We start from the raw sequence: 27,112 nt of genomic DNA, 5'->3' as shown, positions 1-27,112 counted from the left end.
AATACATATAGACTCAGATACACCGTCTCTGTGGCTGTCGGTTCTTTTGACAAAGTTGAATATATTACTGAGTCTGTTGCTGTCTGGTTTGGAAAAATGATTTTAGATGAATTTTCTTTTTGGTTAATCTTGCTTTTTAGACTTTAATTTAGCTTGGCTTTAGTATTAATTTCTTGATTCGTGCATTCCTTATTGACGTCTTTATTTTTAGCCCGACCTTCTTATTGCTCATGTTTATATTCTACTTTATTCCAAGAGGAATTTGAGATGGCTTTCAAAAATATATACAGTATGGTTAAAAATACAGAAAGAGATCAAGAATAACAAAAATAAAGGTGAAATTGAGTGGCTTAATATTAATATTAGTTTGTTCTCTGTTGTGTCACCAAATACTTTGTTGAGATGAGGGGCGTCTTTCTATTGATCGACTTGAGTTCTCTTCCCTAGCCTTTTATTCCTATCTTGCCCCAGCATTTTCCATTAAGGCAGCAACATTTATCTGTTGGCCCCTGAAGGTCTGTGACTGTCTTAGTACTGTGTCTTCAGTGCATAGCCTAGAAACTACCACAGTACCTGGCATATGAAAACTTAACAGCAAATATTTACAAAATGAATGAATAGCATTCCACTTTTGCACCATTGTTTCCCTATGGGTGCAATCCTTGGCGATCCTTATTCTGACTGTTCCTTCAGAATAAGTATATCTAAGGGAAGATGCCAGACTTGTAATTTCTCTGAGGCTTACAGTGTTCCTGTTTGTTTGGAGTGACGATAAGTCTCGTCTCTGCCTCAGACTCGCTACATGACTTGTGATTCCCCTCATCTCTCTAGTCTCCCATTTCCTCGTGTGTGAAATGAATGGCTTAGACTTCATGATCTCTAAAGTTGCCCCTGGTTCTCTATGTCTATGAAAATTAGAAAAGTCTAATTTGTAAAATTTCAAATTATTACATACATGCCAGCATTTAAGCTTTTACTTTTAAAACTTTAGAACTAACAAACATATGTTTTTAAATGAGTTACGTATGTTTTAAAGAAAATAATACATTGTAAGTTTTCCTCTCGCCTTTCCTAGGTCATTGTGGAAAGACATTTGCCATTTTGGAAAGATTTCTGAATCACAGCCATGACAAAATAGCATGGTTAGTCATTGTGGATGATGATACCTTAATAAGGTAAGAAGTCATTCTCATCCTAGGGTGACTTGAAATTCTCTGTATATTCGTATTTTGAAACTATGATGGGTACTTCTGCTTCTGGCCACGATGGGATAAGGACTGGATTTACTCTCATATATGAAACATCCCCCCAAAAGAACAAAATATGTGAAATGAAGGTTTTTAAGATCCTGAATATAGGCAACAAAGGACAGTGATTTATGAGACACACGCAGCAAGTGAGGTGAGTCCTACAACTGCCCCGGCTAACTGCCCTAAGAAGGTGTGCAAGTCAGTGCTCAGGGAGGGGAACCCAGAGGAACCTGGCCAGTTCCTTGAATTGAAGAGATGAAGCTGAGGGTCTGGGAGACCGAGGCCGTTGGAGTTTGCAGGACAGAGCAGAGGAGAGGACAGAGCTGCATAGGAGAGTGCGGGAGAGCTGTGGAGGCGCCCCTTAAGTACTGATCGTACGTGTGTACGAGGAAGCTGCCGGAGGCTGGGGAAAGAACCAACAGAAACGATGAGAAGGAAGGGGCCCGACATCACACAGGGCTGAGCACAGTACCTCTTCACAGCAGCCAGCCTGGAACACCCTTGATTCACAGGGTCGTGCTCTAATAGTGGGGAACGGATGACCCCACACTAAGCACTGCTCTTGTCCTGCCAGACAAATCTTAAGAGAAGGATCATGAACGACCAAACTGTTCCCAAGTAACATGCCCACATCCTCTCAGGAAGCTTGAGAGGATTTATAGAAGTATCAAAATATCCAACTCTCTACAAGGTAAGGTTCACAATGCCTGAAATCCAGTCAAAAGTTACCAGGCACGCAATGCAGCAGGAAAATTCACCCAACAACCAAGAGAAAACTCAGTTAATTGAAATTGCCCCAAAAATGATGCAATGTTAGAATTTGTGGTTATTAAGCTGTTACTAATAAATAGTTAATTCTAACTCCATTCCTTATGTTCAAAAAAGAGATTTGGAAGGTATACGTGAGACAGATCAAACTTCTAGAGATGAAAACTACATTGTCTGAGGTGAAAAATCCACTGGATGGGATTAACAGCAAATTACATGTTGCAGAAGAAAATATCACTGACTTTGGACACTGCAACAGTTGACTACCCAAATGAAACACAACGATAAAAAATAGCTCTGAACAAATGAACAGAGCATCCCTGAGCGGTGGGACAATTCCAGGTGGCCTTGTATAGATGCATTTGGAGTCTCCCAAAGAGAAAGGGCTCATGACAAATATTTAAAGAAATATTTTCCAAATTTGATGTGAACGATACAGATCCAAATTTGATGAGCACCCACAGATCCAAGAAGCTTGGTGAACCCCAAGCACAACTGTGAGCATCAGAGCAGCACATGACACCTCCAAGGATGGCGTCCTCGCTGACGGCGTCCCGTGCGTCTGTAACCGCGTTACTTATGCCGTCAGTCTTCACCTTACTCCACCTGGAAGTTTTTGCCAGATGTTCGTTTAGTTTTTTTTTATTTTCAGTTTTTTCCTTTTTATTAGCAATACTTCTAACTGCTCAGTGATGTCCTAAATATGTTTTTGAGTTTGAACCTTGTCACCTTTTCCTTTTAAGACTCTGATGTCATCCTTGATTGCCATGAACACCCTAACTTTTCTGAAGTCACAAGGCTGAATAATTGCAAGTCCACTCGGATAGAATTGGAGATTTGCTGGTTTCAGTCACATTTCCTCCAACTTTTAGCAAATATGAAGTATGTGACAGTTTTCACACTCAGTTTATGTTTCTTCAGCTTTAAAATAATATTGTGAATATGGAAACGGTTAATGTCATCAGGAGAAGAAATCCAGAGGAGATGCTAAATCACTTATTTTAACATTAGAAATTGAAGGTTGAGGGTTGAATTGATAATTTTACAATATGCAGGAGAAAAAGGAATACTTTTCATTCCTTCTCTGGTCAAGAAGTAGGCATAAATTGGCCCCAGCAGGTTTGGAGTTTTGCAGAGCCTTTTACCAACTAAAGGCTGCAATTTCCTTGGGGACCTTTAAGAGTCTGTTCTCTGTAACTGAGTGGTGTTTTACAGATATCCACACACTTACTGGCCTTCCCCCGAGGAGCTATTTGTTAGATGACTTTTTCAAGATTGATTCCCAATTAGGTGCCTAGAATGTTTAACGTATGTGCCCAAAACAGGATCGTTCCCAAAGATAACATTTTCTGGTCATTCAGAAACTGTCAGCATCAGTGACCTTGACCTGCAGACAGCTGTCAACCCGGTTCGTACACATGTAGACCTGTTTCAGCACCACACTCATAAAGGATTTTTTCCATATAGTTAATTTTTCTTCACTTTCATCCTTAGCCTTATGAGCTGGGATATTTTTGTAAGCTGCACGAGCATGGATGGAAAAGATCTCCTCTTGTACATCTGTACTTTGTTTTCTTAAAAAGAGGGAAAACATGATGCCAGATCGCTAGGTTCTAGATGTTAATATTGCTCTGTGAGAAAAGAATTCATGATTAATAATTTAGAGAAATGTTTGCTGTCATATCTCCCTCATGGAAATGGCATGATGCTTGTGAATCACAGGCTTGAGAAAGATTTATTTAGCCAGTTAAGAAAATGTAATCCAAAGTTATTGACCATGTGAAAGCTTTTTTCAAGGAACACTGGTTAATATCATGAGGGAACCTAGGATTGGGTGGTGTGTGCCCTGGAAAGCCCTAGTTTAGATGAAATAGTGGAAGGACTTTGTACGGCATTTGTAAGTGGGGTAGGCTCTTAACACATGGAAAAACTAGGCTTTCTTAACATCAGCATTTTTGTTGCCTTTAAAAAGTTACTTCTAGATTTTATTTTCCCATGAAATTTTTTCATCCTAAAGCAGCTCTAGTTGTAGACATTTTTCCGAGCAGTCCTCAAATGTTCTCGTTTTGCTTTGTAAGCTGCCATTGTTGACACATGACGAAGAAGAATTGGGGCCAGAAGGTATAGACAGACAGACATAAAAAGACCATGGACCAGCATGGCCTTACTCTAGGGAAACCTCAGCAAGGCTGCGTATCATAAAGGGAAGGTCACTGGAACAGCTCCGCCCAAAATTCCTTCCTCACCTGCCAGCCACATCCTCACATGGACCTCATTTATACCTCAGAAGTTCCCTTATTAGCCATCAAAAATTAAACAAACAAACAAACAAGTACATCTGAGGAAATGTGATGATTAGTTCACACTCCCTGGGGAACAGACCTAGTAGAAGTGAGTTATCTGGTACACCTGCCACCTTTACTTCCACCCAAACTGGGCAGCCACGTGCTGCAGGGGCTTGTTAAAAGTGGGGACGAAGCCCTTTGTTTCTCAATTTCTCTCCTGTTTTCAGAAATGCATAGTGTTCATCAATTCTTTCTTTTTCTTAAAAAAAAAATCCATTTCTTCTGTGAATCACTTGAATGTCATCACCAAGTGATTTCAGTATCGTATTGGATAATAGAAGCAGTGGGGTGTAAGGACCATAAAATAGTTCCTGAATGAGAGTTATTGCTTCTGTCCCCTCTGGGATCCCAGCATCTCCAGGCTCCGGCACTTGCTCAGCTGCTACGACTCCGGCGACCCGGTGTTCCTGGGAGAGCGCTACGGCTACGGCCTGGGCACTGGTGGCTACAGCTACGTCACAGGAGGCGGAGGGTAAGTATGGGCGTGGCTTTGTGGGCGGGGCTTTCTGCCCTGCCCTGCACAGGGCACTTCCGGTTCTGCATGCCGAGCTGGGCCCCTGGCGGAGGGGCGGGAACTGCTGTGGGAGTGCTCTGTAAGTGGTAGCTGTTACTGCAATAGGAAGGTGGACATCACTTTTGTAAATATCAAAAGAACCCCGTGAAGAATAGTTTACCCCTTGAAGAGACGATATAAAAATGTATGTCAGGTACTTGGTAGAAATGTCCCTACAGCAGTGATTGCTTCTGGGTAGCCAATTAGGTTTGATGGTCTGTTTAAATGAAAAAAAATTGGATGTGGATTTTATTTTCAGAAAGTAAGTCATTAGACTTAAATTATCCGGTGCTTACAAATCACATCTGGGAAAAGAGTAGTGTAGGAGTTTAGACTCAAGCAATTAAGTGATATTTGTGTAGAATTTATAGGTTTCAAGTAACAGTTAAAAATCAAAGGTTTTTAAATGAAACATCTGCCAAATCTCTTATGGGGAAAGATTTTAACTTGATTTGTACGGGTAAATCCACCGAGCAGTTGTTTCTGCAGTCTTTGCTATTGAGGTAATTGAGGGAGGCTCTTCACTTGGTTAACTGTAGCAATTTAAATCCATCCAAGAGGAGCTTGTTGAGTGTCCACTCTGTGCTGGGCACAGTGGATTATTAACTTGTGAAGGGCTAGGACTTGCTGGTTTTACTTTGTAGTCCCCTAGAACAGTTCCTACCGAAGGGTCTCGAGAATCACATTCCGGGGGTTCCAGGTTGGTCTGGCCAATTCAGTGGCCTGTGTAACACAGTCATGGACGTGGCTCTTTCACAGTGGTAACCAGGCGGGGGTGGGTGCACTGATCTTTGCTGAGTAGCATTCGTCCACATGAGGTCATAGTAATAGGACATGGGTGTCCATCCGGCCTTTAAAAGGACAGTAAAGGGTGAGGCCAAGGAGTATTGACCTCTTCAGTAGAAAAAGCTTCAAGCTGTTCGCAGCTTAGGTCACCAACATCTCCTGCATGGTGGCTTCCTGCCACATCCTGGTCCCCTACGTCCCATGCTGTTGTCCACATGGTTATCAGACCTTGCTCCAAGCACATCTGATCCTGCCCCTCCTGCTCAGAGGCCATCACTAGCTTCCCATTTTTCCCCAAGCGTGTGAACCCTTTCCTACTTTGGGCCTTGAAGACTAGGAGCTAACCATTCGGACTTCAACAAGAGCCAAGCTGATCAGGGATAATGCTTCATTTTAGTCACCTCAAGTTGGTCTAACCACAGTCTCCCACCTGTGAAGGCCTCTCGCTAGGAATTAGTTCATCTAGGTTTCCTATCATCTATCTCTTCAACAAAAATGTGATTTTTCCTGTTACCACAGGGGAGTAAGTCTTTTGCATCCTTTTATAACTTCCCATTGTTTTTAGGATAAAGTCCACACTCCTCATCCAGGCTCCCAGGCCTCTCTTGGCAGAGGCTGTGTACCCTTCTAGCCTTGTTCATCTGTACCCTCAGCTTAAAGAGTCCATGCTGAATTTATTTCAGCTGCTCAGAGGCACTGTTTTTTCCTGTTCTCCAAGGTACGGCATCTGCTGGCCTCGACATAGCATTGTTCCCCCACCCCTACCTTCTGCCTCTGTCACCTGGCTAATCCTTCTCATTGATTCGATACAGCTATCATTTATTTGTTCCTGGGAGCCTTCAGCCTGGTGTATCCTCTCACATCTGGGTTGATGCCTTTCTAATGTGCTTTCATGGCATATTATGCAAACCATTATCATTTAATTGCCTATTTACTTTTCTGTTTTCCACCTAAATTATGAATTATTTGAAGGCAGCGCCTGTGTCTCATTTCTCGTGATATCCTCACTTCCTAGCATAAGGACTCATTTTTTTTCTTACAAGGTACAATGAATAAACAAATGCAGATCACTGGGCATTGTTCCATAACTAATGTTGGCTAAGGTAATATCTGTTTTTTAATAACACATTTACAAAGATGCAGAAACGTTCTTTGTGAGATTGTCTTATATCAACCTTCGAAAAAGCTGCAGACGCAATGTTGAATAGTTTTTCTAGTATTACGGTAGGTGTTTCTGATGGTCTAGTTGAAGACCAACATGTCTGCAAGTCAGGATCAATAATGGTTGTAAAGCCAATGAAAGGATCATGACCATCACTTTAAAATAATGTAATACAGAACGGAACAGAACGAACTAGTACGAGTGTAATACATGTAGTTAAGGACAAGTATTGTTTTGTGAACTTTCTGTTTCAGTTTTATACGCACAAAACACATAAATGGTTGCAATAGGAAATGTGTTCCTTGTTTCCTCACCGTGTTTTTTAAAGATTTTATTGGGGAAGGGGAACAGGACTTTTATTGGGGGAACAGTGTGTACTTCCAGGACATTTTTCTAAGTCAAGTTGTTGTCCTTTCAGTCTTAGTTGTAGAGGGCGCAGCTCAGCTCCAGGTCCAGTTGCAGTTTCTAGTTGCAGGGTGCGCAGCCCACCATCCCTTGCGGAGTCGAGCCGGCAACCTTGTGGTTGAGAGGACACGCTCCAACCAACTGAGCCATCCGGGAGCTCAGCGGCAGCTCAGCTCAAGGTGCTGTGTTCAATTTTAGTTGCAGGGGGCGCTACCCACCATCCCTTGTGGGAGTCGAGGAATTGAACTGGCAACCTTGTGGTTGAGAGCCCGCGCTCCAACCAACTGAGCCATCCGGGAGGCAGCTCAGCTCAAGGTGCCGTGTTCAATCTTAGTTGCAGGGGGCAGCGCCCACCATCCCTTGCGGGACTCCAGGAATTGAACTGGCAACCTTTGTGGTTGAGAGCACACTGGCCCATGTGGGACTCGAACCGGCAGCCTTCGGAGTTAGGAGCATGGAGCTCTAACCTTCTGAGCCACCGGCCTGGCCCATCTCACTGTCTTTTATAGTCAAGCAAGTTTCTAAAAACCATTGCCTTAAACCATCCCTCTGAGCCCCTCTGGTTTGAGCTAAGTTGGGAGTGTGGATTCCAGTGATTTACATGTAGATTTTCTGTATTGTTTGGAAAATGAAACCTTGCGCTATTTAAATCCATGCGTCTTCTTGTTTTTCACTTCATGCTTACTGCTTGAAAGTTTGGGCATTTGGGGACAACTGGTTCAATAACTGTTTTCTTTTTTGAAAATACTTATTTACACATGTTTGGTTAGGAAACTGGTCAGTATGTCATGATTCTTCTGGGCAGCCTCTTGAAAGGGGCTGGGGGCAGGGTTACCCAGAAGGGCCATGACCATGACCTTTCACCTGCTGGAGGACAGGAGGGGCACGCGGGTCTGAGGCGCTTTATCTTCTGCAAGTGTTCTTGACTCTGTGGTACACCCTCACACAACCCCTGCCTCCCAGCTCGGTTTTTCTTAGTTTCAAAATTAGTGTTTTACATATGAAAGGAAACCACGTTATTAATTTTAGAGCCTTTCAACATCTTTTTAATATTTAAAAGTTGGCAGACAGAACAGATATACCCTGATATAACTGGCAATTTTCCATTTTGGGGGCCAACTTCATCCTGAAAGAACCCATCTGCATACTAATAAAGCAGTGATATTAAAGGCCCATGTGTTCCGAGTTTACGTGAATAATTAATGTAAGAGTGTTCTGTGTGAGTAGGCACTTACTAATAAATATTTCACGCTTACATTTTATCTTTCTGTAAAGTTAATTTTCTAGAAAGTGGGCCATAATGAAAGGCCTTTCTTTTCTTTCTTGTCCTACTAGATGCTGGCAAAAGAAATACAGAAAGTATTTTTATTTTATTTTTTTTTTAATTTATTGGGGTGACAATTGTTAGTGAAATTACATAGATTTCAGGGGTACAATACTGTATTACATCATCTATAAATCCCATTGTGTGTTCACCACCCAGAGTCAGTTCTCCTTCCATCACCATATATTTGATCCCCTACTCCCACTCCCCTTACCCTCTGGTAACCACTAAACTGTTGTCTGTGTCTATGAGTTTTTGTTTCTCATTTGTTTGTCTTGTTCTTTTGCTGTTTTTGGTTTATATACCACATATCAGTGAAAGCGTATGGTTCTCTGCTGTTTCTGTCTGACTTACTTCGCTCAGCATCATACTCTCAAGATCCATCCATGTTGTCACAAATGTTCCTATATCATCTTTTCTTACCGCCGAATAGTATTCCATTGTGTATATATACCACAACTTCTTTATACATTCATCTATCGAAGGACATTTTGGTTGTTTCCATGTCTTGGCCACCGTAAACAAAGCTGCAATGAACATTGGAGCACACGTGTCTTTATCTCTAAATGTTTTCAGATTTTTTGGGTAGATACCCAGGAGAGGGATTGCTGGGTCACATGGTAATTCTATTCGTAATTTTTTTAAGAACCTCCACACTGCCTTCCATAACGGATGCACCAGTCTGCATTCCCACCAACAGTGCATGAGGGTTCCTTTTTCTCCACAGCCTCTCCAACACTTGTTACTATTTGTCTTGTTGATGATAGCCATTCTGACTGGGGTGAAGTGATATCTCATTGTGGTTTTGATTTGCATTTCTCTGATGATTAGTGATGTTGACCATTTTTTCATATGTCTATTTGCCATTTGTATGTCCTCTTTGGAGAAATGTCTCTTCAGGTCATCTGCGCATTTTTCAATTAGATTGTTTGTTTTTCGTTGTTGAGTTGCATGAGTTCCTTGTATATTTTGGATATTAGCCCCTTATCGGAGGTACTGTTTGCAAAAATCTTCTCCCATTCAGTTGGTGGCCTCTTTATTTTGTCGATGGTTCCTTTGCTGTGCAGAAGCTTTTAAGTTTCATATAGTCCCATTCATTTATTTTCGCTTTTACTTCCATTGCCTTTGGAGACAAATTCATAAAATGCTCTTTGAACCCAAGGTCCATAAGTTTAGTACCTATGTTTTCTTCTATACAGTTTATTGTGTCAGGTCTTATGCTTAAGTCTTTGATCCATTTTGAATTAATTTTGGTACATGGTGACAGATAGCAGTCCAGTTTCATTCTTTTGCACGTGGCTATCCAGTTCTCCCAGCACCATTTATTGAAGAGGGTGTCTTTCCTCCATTGTATGTTTTTAGCTTCTTTGTCAAAAATTATCTGTCCATATTTATGTGGCTTTATTTGTGGGTTCTCAATAATTCTATTCCATTGGTCTATGTGTCTGTTTTTCTGCCAAGACCATGCTGTTTTGATTACTGTAGCCCTGTAGTACAAGCTAAAGTCAGGGAGTGTGATACCTCCAGCATTGTTCTTTTTTCTTAAGATTGCTTTGGCTATTCGGGGTCTTTCGTGGTTCCAAACAAATCTAATGATTTTTTGTTGTATTTCTTTAAAAAATGCCATTGGGATTTTGATGGGGATTGCATTAAATCTGTATATTGCTTTGGGTAATATGGCCATTTTAACTATGTTGATTCTTCCAATCCATGAGCACGGAATGTCTTTCCATTTCTTTTTGTCTTCTTCAATTTCTTTCAAAAATGTCTTATAGTTTTCAGCATATAGGTCCTTCACATCCTTGGTTAAGTTTATTCCTCGGTATTTTATTCTTTTTGCTGCAATTGCAAAATGAATTGTTTTTTGTATTTCTTTTTCTGAGATTTCATTGTTAGTATATAGGAATGCAATGGACATTTGTACATTGATTTTGTAGGCAGCAACTTTACTGTATTTATTGATTGTTTCTAATAGCTTTTTGGTGGAGTCTTTAGGGTTTTCCATATATAGCATCATGTCATCTGCAAAGAGTGATAATTTAACTTCTTCATTCCCATTTGGATGCCTTTTATTTCTTTCCCTTGCCTGATTGCTCCGGCAAGGACTTCCAACACTATGTTGAAAAGCAGAGGTGATAGGGGACAGCCCTGTCGTGTTCCTGAACGTAGAAAAAAGGGCTTCAGTTTTTCACCATTAATTATGAGATTAGATGAGGGCTTGTCATATATGGCATTTATCGTGTTAAGGATAAAGGATTTTAAGGTATTTATCATGTTAAGGTATTTTCCTTCTATACCTATTTTATTAAGTGTTTTAATCATAAATGGATGTTGTATCTTGTCAAATGCTTTTTCTGCATCAATTGATATAATCATATGATTTTTGTCCTTTATTTTGTTTATGTGATGTATCACATTGATGGATTTGCGGATGTTGAACCATCCTTGTGCCCCGGGGATGAACTCCACTTGGTCGTCATGAATAATTTTTTTAATGCATTGTTGTATTCAATTTGCTAGAATTTTGTTTAGGATTTTTGCATCTGTATTCATCAGAGATATTTGTCTGTAGTTTTCTTTTTTGGTGTTGTCCTTACCAGGTTTTGGTATCAGGGTAATGTTGGCCTCATATAATGAGTTAGGGAATACTGTCTCTTCTTCATTTTTTTGGAAGAGTTTGAGAAGGATTGGTATTAGATCCTCTTTGAAGGTTTGGTAGAATTCACTAGTGAAGCCATCTGGTCCAGGACTTTTGCTTTTGGGAAGGTTTTGGATGACTGATTCAGTTTCGTTATTGGTGATCTGTCTCTTTAGATTTTCCAGTTCTTCATGGTTCAGCCTTGGAAGGCTATATGTTTCTAAGTACTTGTCCATTTCTTCTAGGTTATTGATTTGGTGGCATATAGTCCTTCATAATATTCTTGGATGTTCCTTTGTATTTCTGTGTTGTCCGTGATAACTTCCCCTTTTTCCTGTCTGATTTTGTTAATTATTGTCTTTTCTCTTTTTATCTTAGTGTATCTAGCCAAGGGTTTGTCGTTTTTGTTAATCTTTTCAAAGAACCAGCTCTTTGTCACATTAATTTTTTCTATTGTCTTTTTGTTCTCTATTTCATTTAGTTCTGCTCTGATTTTTGTTATTTCCTTTCTTCTGCTGACCTTGGGTTTCACTTGTTCTTCTTTTTCTAGTTCTTTAAGGTGTAACATGAGATTATTTATTTGGGATTTTTCTTGTTTCTTGAGATAGGCCTGTAATGATATAAATTTCCCTCTTAAAACTGCTTTCGCTGCATCCCCAAAATTTTGGTAGAATGTATTTTCATTGTCATTTGTTTCTATGTATCTTTTGATCTCTCCTCTAATTTCTTCTTTGACCCAGTCATTCTTTAAAAGTATGTTGTTTAATCTCCATGTATTTGCGTTTTTTCCTGCTTTCTTTTTGCAGTTGATATCCAATTTCAAAGCCTTGTGATCAGAGAATAGGCGTGGTATGATTTCAATCTTCTTAAATTTGCTGAGGCTGATTTTATGTCCCAATATATGGTCTATCCTTGAGAATGTTCCATGTACACTAGAAAAGAATGTATGGTCTGATGTTTTAGGATGAAGTGCTCTATCTATGTCAATTATGTCCATTTCATTTAATGTGTCATTTAGGGATGCTAGTTCGTTATTTATTTTCTGTTTGGATGATCTATCCATAGCTGTCAATGATGTATTTAAGTCCCCTAGTATAACTGTGTTTTGGTCAATTTCTCCCTTTAGTTCTGTTAGTAGTTGCTTGGTATATTTCGGTGCTCCCTGATTGGGGGCATAAATATTGATGACTCTTATGTCTTCTTGTTGTATAGGCCCCTTTACCGTTATGAAATGTCCATCTTTGTCTCTTGTTATCTTTTTCACCCTGAAGTCTGTTTCATCTGATATCATTATGGCTACACCTGATTTTCTCTGGGTACCATTTGCTTGGAGTGTCAATTTCCACCGTTTCACTTTGAGTCTATGCTTGTCCTTGTAGCTGAGATGTGTCTCTTGGAGACAGCATATAGTTGGGTTTAGTTTTTTTGATCCAATCTGCTACTCTGCACCTTTGTATTGGTGAGTTCAGTCCATTTACATTTAGGATGATTATTGATATGAGAGGATTTCCTGTCATTCTATGTTTAGTTTTCTGGTAAGGCTGTGTCTCCATTGTTGCTTTGCCTTCTTGTTGTTGTCTATTATTTCTGTGTGGTGGTGGTATTCCATGATGTTTCCCTCTGTTTCTTCTTTTATTACAGAATATATTTCAGTTCTGGTTTTTTATTGAGTGGTTACCCTTAAGTTTATGTAAAAGAAAGTTTGATATTTAGAGTATTCCATTTTCTTCAGCACGCTTACTCTCTCCATTCCCATATTCCGGTTCAGGCCTTTACTCTTCCCCTTTTTATGTTTCGGTTGCCACAGATTGTCCCTGTTGATGGTGGTCGAATAGCCTCCTTTAGTATTTCTTGTAGTGCAGGTCGTGTATTAGAATATTCCCTCAGCTTCTGTATGTCTGGAAAGGTCTTTATTCCTCCTTCATATCTAAAGGATATCTTTGCTGGATATATTATTCTTGGCTCATAATTTCTCTCTTTCAATAGTTTGAATATTTGGTTCCACTCCTTCCTGGCTTGTAGAGTTTCTGCTGAAAAATGATGATAATCTAATGGGCTTTTCTTTGTAGGTTACTGTCTTCTTTTCCCTGGCTCCCTTGAGGATTCTTTCTTTGTCGTTGATTTTAGACAGCTTCAATACAATGTGCCTTGGAGATGGCTTGTTTGGATTGAGGTAATTAGGTATTCTATTTGCCTCTTGGATTCGAGGATCCAGTTTTGTCCACAAGTTTGGGAAATTCTCATCAAGAATTTGTTTGAATATATTCTCTGTTCCGTTCTCTCTTTCTTCTCCTTCTGGTATGCCCATTATTCTTATATTGCTCTTTCTGATGGAGTCAGAAAGTTCTTGTAGAGTTCTTTCATTTCTTTTAAGTCTCAAGTCTCTTTCTTCTTCCATCTGTGTCATTTCCAGGTTTTTATCTTCGATATCACTGATTCTTTCCTCCATCTGTTCAACTCTACTACCTAAGCTGGTTATTTCATTTTTAATTTCTTCTATTGAGTTCTTAATCTCCAGAAATTCTATTTGGTTTTTTTTTTAAATTTCCATCTCTTTCGTAAAATGCTCATGCTGTTCTTTGATTGTGTTTCGGAGTTCATTAAACTGCCTTTCTGTGTTTTCTTGCATCTCGTTGAGTTTTGTCAGAACTGCAATCTTGAATTCTCTGTCATTTAAGTCACATATTTCCATATCTTTAAGTTCCTTTTCTGGAGAGTTTTCACTTTCTTTCTGAGCTGTCTTGTTGCCTTGGTTATTCATGGCAATTACTGATTTATTATTTCTCTTCCTAGACATCTACAGGAGTTGCACAGGTTGATAGGAAGAGGTCTTTCTTTTGTTTTCCAGTACTTGTTGGTAGAATGTTTTATTTTCTCTCCTACTGCAGCCTTTTTTTTCTCTCTCACAAGGTAGTGCTATGTTTTCTGTGCACTATTCCAGCTTCTCACACAATGGGGGCATTCCCTTGGAGATGGGCTTCTCCTCTGTTAATACTTCGCCTGGGTCACAGGGCGCAGTGTCCATGTGGGTATGTGGAGAGCTTTTGAAGTTCCAAAGCTCTTCCTGCACCAGATTCAGAGTCCGTATGTTTCAGCAGTTCTGTGTACTCCTGCAGGGATCTGCTTAGATCGGTGGGTCCAGGGGTGGGGTTACTTGTGAAAGGTGTCCCAGAGCAATGGCAGCGACCACCACCACAGCCAGCCCTGCTTCCACAGCTCCCTCCCCTTTGCCGGAACTAGTTGGACTGTGAATCTGTGTCTGCGGTCCACAGTTCTCAGAACAGCAAATATTCTGTTCTTTTGATCTGATACTGCTACTGTTCCGCTTCTAGCACCGGGCAGGTGGGCGCGGGACAAGCTCTGGGAGGGTAGGGAGGGGGTGGCTAGTCTCAGTGCCTAAGGCTTCCGTTCTCTGCTCGGCAGTGAGGGCTTAAACCACCGTTTTCAGCCTTCTTCCCTCAGTCTTTTCTGCGAGGTCTCTGCCGTGAGCTTGGGTTCAGCTGTGTTATATGCTGTCCCCTCAGCCCTGTGGGCCACAAGTGGAGCTCTAGCAGTCCAAGTTCTTCCCTCTCCCCCAGCTGCCGTAATTCCGGGATGCAGCAAGCTCGGAGCACTGAACTAGGTCTGCGTCCTGTGCCCGCGCAGCTCCGTCTCCGCACTTCTGCTTTCCCTCCTCTCCCGCTCGGGCAATTCGACCACCTTTAGGTGAATTCAGTAGTGGGCCTCTTCGTCTTGCCTGTCAGCTGTGCAGGGAGTCCTTTGTGGAGTTGTTGTTGTTCGATTAGTTGTATAATCCAGGGTAGCTTTACAGAGGCTCACTTCACGCTGCCATTTTGATCTGGATCTTAGTATTTTTATTTAATGTGGGTTGCTGATTACCGAGATTACAGTTCTGATTGGAGTACAATGAGTAGCATTATGAAATTTTCCTTGAAGTGGCATCAAATAGGTGCCATTTAAGGGGACTGTGTTTGTAGTCGATGCATGTCCCCTCACACAGACCCTTTTACTGGGGTCAGTTACATGAGCTGGAGTTTGACAGGGCCACGTAGGTGTGATGCCCAGGGTCGCGGGTGGACACTAGACTTTCTAAGAGAAAGACAATTGATGGTGAGTTTCACACCTCAGCTTTGCTCTTTGTCAAGTCCATCTGGTGCAGCCACACTTTCTCAGATGATCTTAAAGAGCTTCATGTCACTGTATCTTCTGACATCTTAGGGAGAGTGTCTCTGTGTTGTTGTGTTGCTAGCGTTTGGTTACTCGTGTGAGTTAAACTGCTTGCTCTGACCTGAGTCTGGAATCAACATTTTTGCCTCAGCGATTGTGTCCAAGCTCTTTGTCCTTTCTCCTTGGCTGCTGAATCATGGAGCTCTTCCTCCCTCGGGAAGAAGGTCTTTGCAAAGGCAGCTTCATTCTCACTTACTTGATATATCAGAAGTTTGAGTGCTTGCTATGTGTGAGGCCCTATATTTGGCTGTGAGAAGATATGGATAGGATACATTTTAGACAATTTTGCCTTTGAGACAGTTATTGCTTATTGGAAATGAACTTGTGAATGACTCATACTTGTTTCATCAGCCCTATCAGCTAGTGGGTTATTGATAATACGAGAAGATCCATTGCTACCCTAGGACTAGAATGGAAGCCAGAAACCAATCTGTATGTTAAAAAAGGGAGAGCTGATTGTAAGAACATGGTACAAAAGTATTGGAAAGCGCCAGAGGAATGAAAGGGAGAGGTGGCTTTACTTAGAGCTCGGTGACCATAGAAAGCTGCTACTGCCCCTAAGGCTAGAGGAAGTGCTGTTTTCTGGAGCCCGTCCATATGGGCTGCGGTGGCTGCTGCTGTCAGTCATAATGCTGCATGTGGGCAGACCAGGACTGGCCCGTCACTCCTGCTGTGGGACCGCCATTGATGCTCGGTCACCCCTGTGGGCTCTGCTGCAGCCCGTGGCTGCTCGCCACCCCCTGTTCCCGCTCCAGAGACCACCAGAGCCAGAGGTGCATGGCCTCCCCCAGTGTTGTGCGCAGGAAGCCAGGACTGGCTGGAAAGGCAGGAATGGGCTAGAGTTCCACCAGGAAGTACCCGACACATCAGGGCAAGTTCCGTCAGAGCACCACTTGAGGCAAACCAATCTCTCTCCCCTCCCTTCCCCTCCCCTCCCCTCCCCTCCTCTCTTCCCTCTCTCTCCTCTTTCTCAAAATCACCCCGTGGAAGCTCTGTAGACCGGCATCACTTGGACACTGCATGGCTTTTCAATTCGATTTGATCTCATTGTGGGTCGTCACCTGTGCGAGTGAGGTACCTAGTATTTCTGGGCCCTTCTACCTGCTGGGACTGTGGCAGATTTTGTTGTCGCTCTGACAGAGTGTTGAAAGTAAAGAATGGTTTCAATCCATTGGCATCTCAGAAAAAGAACATGGCGTCATAGTATTAGAAAGATACGTAAAGAAGCAGAACTATCTATTAGGTAGGTAAACATCTCTTAAGTGATTTTCCTTTCAGAGAATGCATACAAACATTTTCCCCAGAATATATATTGAAATATAAACGCGACTGGTGTCAGTGTCTTTGCTCTTTATCAGAAAGGTGGCCTCTGAACACTGTTTCTTCACTCACGTGGCGGGAGTCCAGGAGCGGCTCTAACCCCTTGTCTGCTCTGACTTCCCGCTAGAATGGTCTTCAGCAGAGAAGCCATCAGGAGACTGCTCGCCAGTAAGTGTCGCTGCTACAGCAATGATGCCCCCGATGACATGGTCCTAGGAATGTGCTTCAGCGGGCTGGGAATCCCCGTGACACACAGCCCCCTCTTCCATCAGGTGAGGAGATGGTTGTCATTTCTGTCTCAGGGGAAGGCTCATTTCTTTTCACGTCAGGATCCTGCATCTTGCCTTTCACATGTTCTCCTGGAAACAATCCTAAGAACTGGGTGGACAGGCCTTGCGGGTGTCCTTACAGACCGCTTGACCAGAGGTTGGTGTTGTACCATGGACCGCATGAAGATGGAAGGCAGAAACATCTAGAAAACGAAATGGTGTTTGACCAGTATCCTGGCATGTAGGACCGGGAAAGCCTGTTGTTTTTTCCCTTTATTTTGAGTTAAAGAATTGATGATGTTTTAAAATTATTAAATACTGTCTAGAAATATACAGAACTGACCCAATACTGTCCTGTGGGCCACCAGATGTATGTAGTTCTACACTGTCCTCCATTTTCACACTGTCCATTGGCTGCCTTTTTATTGGGCTTTCCCTGCTTTGGTGCTATTAAGCTGAGTGGCTAAACTTTATTAAATTCCAACATAGTATCTCAATAAGCATATATTCTGGGGTCATAGAAGAGGAGAGATGATGTTTACCTGGGCTGGTTGGTGCTAATAGCTTCACCATTCTGCAGTTTGGGGTAGAGAAGGACATTTTTCTGCGTGATTTTTAGTTGCTTTTTAAGAATCAGGTCGGTGAATGTCTGACGTTGTGGGAATAAAAGCAGACATACAAGGTGTGACAATTAAGTTTGCGAACTCATTTGCAATACTGTTGCTAACCTTTTTTGATATCAGAGGGATTACTCCTTATGAATTTGTACCAACTGGACAAACAGTTAACCAAGTTTACTGTTTGGAAGTGCTGAAAAGGCTGTGTGAAAAAGTTAGATAACCTGAACTTTTTGCCAACAATTCATGTCTCTTGCATCGTGACAGTGTACCAGCTCGCATGGCACTGTCTGTGAGGGAGTTTTTAGCCGGTAAACAAATAACTATATTGGAACACCCTCGCTGCTCACCTGATCTGGCCCCCAGTGACTTCTTTCTTTACGCAAAGACAAAGGAAATACTGAAAGGAAGACATCTTGATGATATTCAGGACATCAAGGGTAATACGATGACAGCTCTGATGGCCATTCCAGAAAAAGAGTTCCAAAATGACTTTGAAGGGTGGACTAGGCACTGGCGTTGGTACATAGCTTCCCAAGGGGAGTACTTCAAAGGTGACCATAGTGATATTCAGCAGTGAGGTATGTAGCACTTTTTCTAGGAAGAGTTCGTGAACTTAATTGTCTGACCTCTCACTAAAAATAAATATAGCCCTCACCCATTCAATACCTTCCTTAAAGCAATTCAAAGCTTTTTGAAATGTATGAATGCATGTGTAAGTGCCCTCCCTTCTATTGAAAATACTATGGTTTTCATGCTTTAGTTAGTAACCAGCAGCAAATGCTGTCACAGCGATATAGGAAATTAAGTGTGACACAAATAGCTCTATAGAAAATAACGTGAAAAAGGTGAAGATGGCATTTGCATCATCAAGAAAGGCAGAATCCATTTCTGTATTCTACAGGACCACAAGGAGGAATGGAAACAAACCTTTAGTAATACGCAATGTATGAGAAGCCGCCTTCCTGGTACGAGGCGGAAGGCGCTTATACGTCTTTTAATACCTTGAGAGTTCTAACCCATGTTGAGCCTTTGTGTTGTATTATGACGACTTGCAAAAGCAAGTTATTCCCTCTTCCTCTCTCTCTCTCTCTCTCGTTGTGTCTCATAATGTTTCATAGAGAAAGAAGGGTGACTAGGACTGTTGGTGTGTAAGGGAAATAATTTATCGTTGTTACTATGACAGTCGTTGGTTTTTATGGCAGCCTTTTTCACTTAAGGAAAGAATACATTGATAAATAAAATGATAAGGAGAAAAGAAGAAGATAATCCTTAAGCAAAAGTGCTTTCAAGATAATTTTTCTTAAAAGTTGTTTTCCACACTTTAAAACTCTTGATTTCTCTAATCCACATAATAAATTTTAAACTTTTCCAAAATTGTAAAACTTGCTTCAACGTTCCCAGCAGGCACTGTGGTGTCTTTCCATTCTCAAGCCCCTTTTACAGAGTTTGCTGTGATTTGGATATCACTTTCTATTTGTAAGGTATGAACCCTGATCCAAGCAGTGTATTTGTTTGTACTGGGAAAGAGAGATGAGGCAATGAAGAAAATCTAGGGTTCCCGAGGAGTTAGAGTAGGCATTTGGAAGCCGTCACAGAGGCAAAGTTGCCTGGGCCACTGTGCTTCTTTTGTCAGTCAGGGAAGGTTATGGTGAAATTTTAGGATTATTTCAAGGGGGCTTCAAGGAGTGTCTGTCCTAGTATATCCCTTTGTTAAAAACAAAGTATCCAGAGCACATGGTTTTCTGTTCTTCCAAAATTCTTTGCCACTAAGGGTATGGCAGTGTGCATTGGCCAGTGAACCCAATGCAAAAATTGTCAAAACAACCATTTCCTGACTCTGGAAAAAGCATTGAGAAGCATTTATCCCTGAAAAACTGCTATAGTTTTGGGTAAGAACCCCAGTGTCTGAGGCCTTCTGAGGCCTTCCTGCCTAAAGTCTTAAAAGCAACAAAAATCCTAATGAAAAGGGAAACAAAAAATAAGATTATTGGTTGATTTTTTGTTAAATAGAGACCTGAAGGCAGAAAGAAAAAAAAAAAAACTTGATGATTGTATATCAAGGAAAACTATCTTTCCAAAATTGAAGTGGAATAAAGACATTGCCGAATAAACAAAAAGTGAGTGAATCCTTTGCTAGTAGACATTCCCTATAAGACAAACTAAAGGAAATCCTTTGAGCTGACAGGAAATGACAGCGTGGTAACTGGAATATATAGGAAGGAATGAAGAGTACTGGGAAGGGTTAATAGGGAAAATGTAAAAAGAATGTGTATGTGTTTGTGTGTATATATGAGTATATGTATGTATATATGTGCATATATATATATATATATATATATATATATATATATATATATAACTAGGAGAAGGAAAAAATGTGTGTATGTATAAACACACTTAAGCACATATTTATGGACTGGAAGCCTCAACATTGCTGTGATGGCAGTTTTCCCTGATGAATTTTAAATACTCTAATTTTATTCATTTTATTCTTTTAAAATTAACTTTATTTGTTATATTCTGAATGCCCACATGAAATGTTCTGGATCAGAGACAGATTTGTAAGTTAATACTTCACAGTAAATAGTAAGCACATCTTGCCCCATCCCTCCTGCCACTGTCCCTCTGTCCTCGGGCAATATGATTAGAGCCAGGTCAGTTGTCCTGTATAAGTGGCTAGATACCCAAAGCCAAAGGACACGGAAAGGTTATTTTCTTTGCTTATAAATGTGAAGGAGGCAGCTATTCCTTCCCTTTCCTTTCTCCAGCCCTTTGGAAGGCAAATGAAATCTCTGTAGCCACCTCTTCCTTCTTGAAGTGTGGTTGTGTCCCAGGGTCTCCCTGGCACCTTAAGTCACCCTAGGGACCTAGTTCAGGCAGGTGACCATTGGCCTTTTCCTAGGGATGAGGCAAGTTTTCCTCTTATTTTGGATCAGAGCAATTAGCTAGACAAATGGCTACAAATCTGATTCTCAAGGCTTTTTTTTTTTTTTTTTTTTTAATATACTGAAACAGAAATTTTTTCTACTGAAACAGTTTTAAAACAGAAATTCAGGGGCATTTTCTTTCCCCACACTCCCCAAATTGGTCTACACATTCAGTGCAAATGCATATCAAGAACATAGCAGGCTTCTTTATAAAAACTGACAAGCTGATCCTAAAGTGTACATGGAAATACAAAACAAATTTTAAAAAGGAGATCAAAATTGGAGGATTTACACTTACATGATTTTGAAACTTACTGTAAAGCTACAATAAATAAGACAATGTGAAATTAGTATAAGGATAAACATACGTATCAATGGAACAGGACAGAGATTCTAGAAAGAAACCCTCCTGTTTACGGTAAGATGCCACGGCACTCTGTGCTGGAACGATTCTCTGTATATCCACACAGAAAAACTGCAGTTAGAACCCCACACCACACAGAAAAATTAACTCAACATGGATCATAGTGCAAAGTAGCAGAGTCAAAGCCATAAACTTCTAGAATAAAACAGGATCATTTTTTGTGACCTTAGTTTATGTGAAGAGTTCTTATGGCATCAAAAGCATGATCCATAAAAGGAAAAATTCATTAATTGAACTTCATAAAAATCAAAAAACCTTTACTTGTCAAAAGGTATCATTAAGAAAATGAAAATTAAAAAATCCAAGTCATAGACTAGGAGAAATATTTGCAAATCATATATCTGATAAAGGACTTGGGTCCAGATTATGTAACAATCTTTTACAACTCAGTAAGAAAACACACCACTCAGTTTAAAATAGGCAAAAGATGTGAAGAGACATTTTACTGAAGATGCTATGTGAACGGCTCATGAGCATGTGAAAAGGTGCTCAGCGTTCTCGGTTGTCAGGGAACTGGTGAATAATACTGCTGTGAGGCGCCACTACGTCTGCTAGAATGGCTCTAAGCAAAACGACAGCCGTGCCAAGAGTGGACAAGGGTTGGAGGACACGCGCTCCTCTGTTGCTAGTGGGAAAGTGACCATCACACGGAAACATTCTGATGGTTTCTTAAAAGTTAAACATACGCATGGTAGGCAGTCTGTGACGTGGCTCATGGCCGTGTGTGGTCCTTCCCCCTGGAGCGTGGGTCAGGGTAGCGTGGCGATGGAGATGGAACATCTCCTCCGTCATTAGGTTACAAAGGCTGCGACTTCCATCTTCCTCGCAGACTCCCCCAGGGCCGCCGTGGCCACACTCGGTGAAGCAAGCAGCCGTAGGGGCAAGGAAGTGAGGTCCTTGGTCCACCAGCCCGCAGGGGACTGCATGTCCCCAGAGCCACCCGGTGAGGACGCGGTTCTTTTCCTAGTTGAACCTTCAGATGAGACCGCCGAACCTTGGATGACATCTCGATAGCCACCTCGTGAGAGACTGAGGCAGAGGTCACAGCTGAGTGGTTCCCAGATTCCTGACCCATGAAAGCTCTGCCATCGAAAGAGTGTTGTTTGCATGGTGTCCATATAGTATGATACTGCTCAGCGGTAAGAAGGATGAACCACGGACACACACAGCAAGGCTAAGGGAAGGAAGCCAGGCACAAAATAGTCATACCATATGATGCCATTACGAAGAAACTTCTGGAACAGGCAATACTATAGAAAAAAGCAAATCAGGTTTCCTGGGTCTGCCAGTGGAGATGGGGACTGACTGCAAATACTTGCGAGGGAATTCTGGGGTTAATTACAGTGTTCTAAACCTGGATTTTTGTAGTTCCTTACTCTGGATATTTACTAAAAAATTTCAACTACCATTACTCTGCATGAATTGTATGTATGTGTGCGTAAATCATACCTCAGTACAGCTGTAAAACGTGTTTATCCAAGGAAATACAGTTGTAATCTCCATTTGTTGTGCTGTCCAGTGTGCTCTCATCTTTCTAGATACAAAGGTTTCTGTTTTGCCACAGTGTCCTCGTGCAGTCTGAAACCTCACGTCCTGCTCCGTCCTCACCCTGCCCGGTAGTGTTTCCTTCTGGCCCCTTGGGCTCAGAGATGTGCTCACTAGAGGTGTACAGACTTCTTGGTGTTTCGGATCCGTGCTGGGATGCATTCCACTTGTCTGCTTTGTCTGGTTCTTTTCCATGACTTCAGGTGTCAGAGACGGTTAGCACCTTCTAATGTTCAACGAGCCAGCTCTTCACTTGCTTACATGGCTCCTGAGCGGCAGTCAGTCCCTTCTGGAATGTAGATTAATAGAGGGAAAGATGTGATGGGTTTATTTTTTTTCCGTTAGGTGTATTTGTATCTGCACCCTTTCTTTTTTAAATGTGGAAAACAAGCAAAGATTTATTTCCATTGCTTTCCTCCCTTGCTTCCTTCCTTCCTTCCTTCCTTCCTTCCTTCCTTCCTTCCTTCCTTCCTTCCTTCCTTCCTTCCCTCCCTCCCTCCCTCCCTCCCTCCCTCCCTCCCTCCCTCCCTCCCTCCCTCCTTCCCTCCCTCCCTCCCTCCCTCCCTCCTTCCCTCCCCATTATGGAATTATCTGAGGACTGAGAGTATGTTTCTCCTGGGTTTTCTTCCCTGACAGTAAACTCTCAGAGGGCCTTGCAAGGAAAACATCGCGTAAGATATGAATTCCCTCAACTAATATTCAGAACGTTCCCAATTCAATTAGAGTTTATTCCAGTGTGCATTTTTACTCTGTCTCACTGTATGGCCTTTAAAATTTCCTTCCTTAATTTTTAACTCCACGAGCACTTAGAATTTTTAAAGGGCGATAAAATGGCCAGTGTGAAAATTTCCCCCTACATTATTTTGAAGTCTTTCTCACAGATGTTACTGTTATTATAAGTGTGCCACCAGTGAATAAAGGAGGCCGGGGTGACTGAAGCAAGGCCCATGTGCCGAGCCTGTCCCTTGAGGACCCGCTGCAGGTGCCTTGGTGGGACATGAGACCAGCAACGGGCACCTGCTCCAGCACATGCTGGTCATGTCACCCCAGGGAGTCAGAACTGCTGCAAGCGCCGGCTTCCTCATTTGAAACGAACTCTCTTACAGGGTTATTTCAAGGACTGGATGAAGTAAAATGGAACTAAGGTATTCAGTGAACCACTCATGAGAGTTGGTTTAAATATTCATATCAAAAATTTAAGCAGAATGTAATAAAATAGTAGCCGTGAGAAGACTTGTTTTTTAAAGTGTATCCTATCTACTTTTAACTAAAGTCGAGACTATTTTAGAATTGATAACCCAGTGAGTTACTGTGTAACACAGATGGGCTGTGTATGTTTATAAACAAGATAAGCACTGAGAGAAGATGGACGCTTTGTTCAGAGCAAACAAAGTAGGGTCTGGTGACAAGTTTCCTTCCAAACCCTGCAGGTTACTTCTTCAGTCTCGTCGATCTAGACTATGTCTGATTCTGTTTAAATTTCATTTCTTAAGTTTAGAGAATTTTAAAATGATGATAATGCAAAAACCTTCAGTCCCTCTTACAGACTGTTCTGGTTACTCAAAACGCCCGTTCATGCTTCTGGAACGAGCTGAGAAATTTAGGTAGGAGGAGAGAGAAGTCACTTGACTCTTCTCCCTGCTGAGCCCCACATTTCTTCCTCTGAAAGACATATTCCTAATGACATGTGAGCAGTGGACGGGCAGAGGGGACCCGAGAACGGCCTTCCCCACCCCACGCAGCCCAGTATGGCCAGAGTTCTTTTGACAGACTGGAAAGTGATGATTTTGTGTGCCTTTTAGCAGAAGTCATAACAGGAACTTAAATGACTTACCACGGAAAACCTTTTATGTTTATTACCCGTGGTTGAGGGGTCTCCCATAGCTGTGACTATGGAACACAGAAGCAAAAAGCGATGCATTTGGGATATTAAAGTAACTGAGATGTAACAGCAAGAAGCCTGCAGTGAGAAGGGAGGTTTTAGTGGAAAACATTTTCCTTCTTGCCTGTAGGTTTCCATAACTATTATCAAATATTGAGGAATGCAATCGCATCGTACCTTCAAATGCTGTTCTGGGCAAGACTTCCTTGATGAACCAGCATAACTCTTCTCCCTGCAGGCCCGGCCTGTGGACTACCCCGGCGACTACCTTGCCCACCATGTCCCCGTGTCATTCCACAAGCACTGGAACATCGACCCAGTGGAGGTGTATGCCACGTGGTTGGCACCCCGTGTGGAGGACAAAGCCAGACCTGTGACACAAAAAGGCTTTAAGGATGAGTTATGAAGCCTGGTCCTGGATACACAGTCTGGGCAGGACACGGAAGTGGAGATGGTGGCCTCGACCTGGGTGCCATCTTGCCACTGTGTACCACGTGGCTTCGGGACCTTCTTGACTTCCGGTGGAAATGGTACATGGTAGTTTTTGAGGGGGGAGGAAAAGCAGTCATGGGGACAACAGATTTTTTCCCCCCAGGAAAAATCACTTGCTTTTTTGTATTATGCATTATTGTATCACACAGTGATTCCTGTGTGGTTCTCCAGCTGTGACACAGCAGATTTATTACTATCATGGGAAAGTAAGTGGCACCAGAAGTCCCCTTCCTGTTCCTTCTCTTCATTGTAATGAAAGTTTCAGGTGAGCACGAGACTGGAGAGACGTGACTGTCTCAATCTACATGTAGAGAGAGAGCAGCGGGAACGCCGACTGATGTGGATGTTACAATGGGGTGAACTTTTTAACCATATTATTGATGGTGAAAATGACATGCTGCTCACTCGGTGGGAACAATGCTGTGCTACGGAGGACTCATAAAACATCATCACAGTCTAGCTATGAAATCCCCTGTAGTCTATAGTTGGGGTTATGTTTTATCTAGTTTTTCTGTTTATGCCTCATAAAAAGAGAAGAAGTCTTCTGTGGGAGTGTCCCCCTTGTTAGAGGTTCATCTGTGTTCTGTTTCTCCCTGAAGTCCTATCTTTTTTTTACCTACTTAGAACAGGAAAGTGTACTGGGTGTACTGGATGCTGCCAGAAAAGACTGTCCTCGATATTTAAGAACAGAATTGTCATGTTTTATTCAAGTCTTAGTGAGCTCTATGTAAGTCTCAGGAAGTGAGTTAAATTAATTTGTACCTGGTGTTTTGCTCTTGTTTTTTTTTGAATGTTACTGAATGACTCTCCTGCTCAGAATAGATCCCCCCAGGGTACCATCAAACCCTAGTGGCAGGAAAGTGGTGATCTGGCAACTTTCCTGGGTTCTTAAAGAATGAAATTGGAACATAGTATTTTGAAACGGCTCTAATTTTCAAATCATATCTTTAATATACAGTAATTTAACACATTCATTTGTAAAAAGTACTCCATCTTTTAATGTTGCAATTATATAATTCAGTTTTCTAAAGGTATTTGCATAAAAATTGATTTTGATGTCAAACTAATTATGGTATAGTAAAATGCTTTCCTCTTTTCTTTCTTTTCTGAAAATAAAAATTGCTATTCATTAACTTTGATTGTAGTGCGTTTATAGCCAAGCACAGGTTTTAAAGCCATACCACCAAAAAGTACCCAGGTGTGTGCCTGTTAACAATATATTTTTCTTGTAGCTTAGAATTTGACTCATTTCCCAAATGATGTGATAGCGTTTACCATTTTCCCAAATGCGCAAATACCAGGACTGCTGTGTTTTCAGTGATAACCTGACTGCACTGCATTCATTTTTCTGGGAGTGGATTTTGTGGCCTGTCCAAGTGATGGATCAGGGACCATCTGCTGTGTGAGGAGCATCCTAGGGGTTTATAGCTCCTGTCAGGCTGTTGCTGATGACATCAGCATTGTTATCACAGCTGGATTGTCATAGCTACCCGTCATCGTTACCGTGATATCATCGTCACCTTCGTCACCTCTAATAATCCTCCTGGAGGGCCTGGCTGCCTAACCTAGTGGAGAACAGTCTTCAGTTCTTTCTGTACCTGCCACCGATCGTCACACTCGGAAAACGGCATATTCATTTGACAGGATCAAACTGGTATCTGTGTATGAAGACACACGTCCATCTTTTCTGTTACAATCAGTGCCTTCCGTGGGTACTTTTAAGAGTTTTGTGTATTATATTTACTTTTTGGAACTGTGTAAGCCTAACGACAAATAAAAGATCTTTGCCTAAGGTTCTGATTCCTTATATGTATTCATTAGTCTCACCCAGAGTAGGAGTGTGGAGGGGCCTGGAGAAAAGGAATTAGTGAAATCAGAGAAAAAAGTTGGCAGCTCAGCAAACAGGTTTCAGAGAGAAAAATTAATGAAAAGCTATCCTGTTAAGGAAACCATCAGACATTGCAGATATAGTCATACGAGGTCTATAAAACCATGATCCTTATTATTATATAATGAATTGGTGATGCTATCTTGGAACTGGTTGCATTCAGTTCATATCTTAAGAACTAAGTTTTGAATCTGAACTTCCCAGGACAGATACTGTCCTATTTGTATTTCCTTTGCCCTTTGAACAGGAATTTCCAAATGGCTGTCTTTATCCCAGGGATGTCAACA

At 41.6% G+C, this 27,112-nt stretch overlaps 1 protein-coding gene across 1 annotated transcript in view; it reads left to right on the top strand.

The window, feature by feature from the left end:
• Positions 1-26,730, top strand: part of B3GLCT (beta 3-glucosyltransferase) — a 99,413-nt gene extending 72,683 nt beyond the window's left edge. Inside the window, exons 12-15 of the mRNA XM_074330078.2 lie at positions 1,076-1,175; positions 4,716-4,835; positions 16,906-17,050; positions 24,684-26,730. Coding sequence (XP_074186179.2) covers positions 1,076-1,175; positions 4,716-4,835; positions 16,906-17,050; positions 24,684-24,851 — 533 coding nt within the window. The 3' untranslated portion in view covers positions 24,852-26,730. The remainder of the gene's footprint in view (positions 1-1,075; positions 1,176-4,715; positions 4,836-16,905; positions 17,051-24,683) is intronic.
• The last annotated feature ends 382 nt before the right edge of the window (positions 26,731-27,112 follow it).

Source organism: Rhinolophus sinicus, chromosome 16 (assembly GCF_057876585.1).
Source record: "Rhinolophus sinicus isolate RSI-liver-muscle chromosome 16, RSI-T2T, whole genome shotgun sequence".
In the NCBI taxonomy this organism is placed as follows: domain Eukaryota; kingdom Metazoa; phylum Chordata; class Mammalia; order Chiroptera; family Rhinolophidae; genus Rhinolophus; species Rhinolophus sinicus.
The sequence above is the reverse complement of the archived record's forward strand: the minus strand, read 5'-3'. Positions and strand labels throughout refer to the sequence as shown.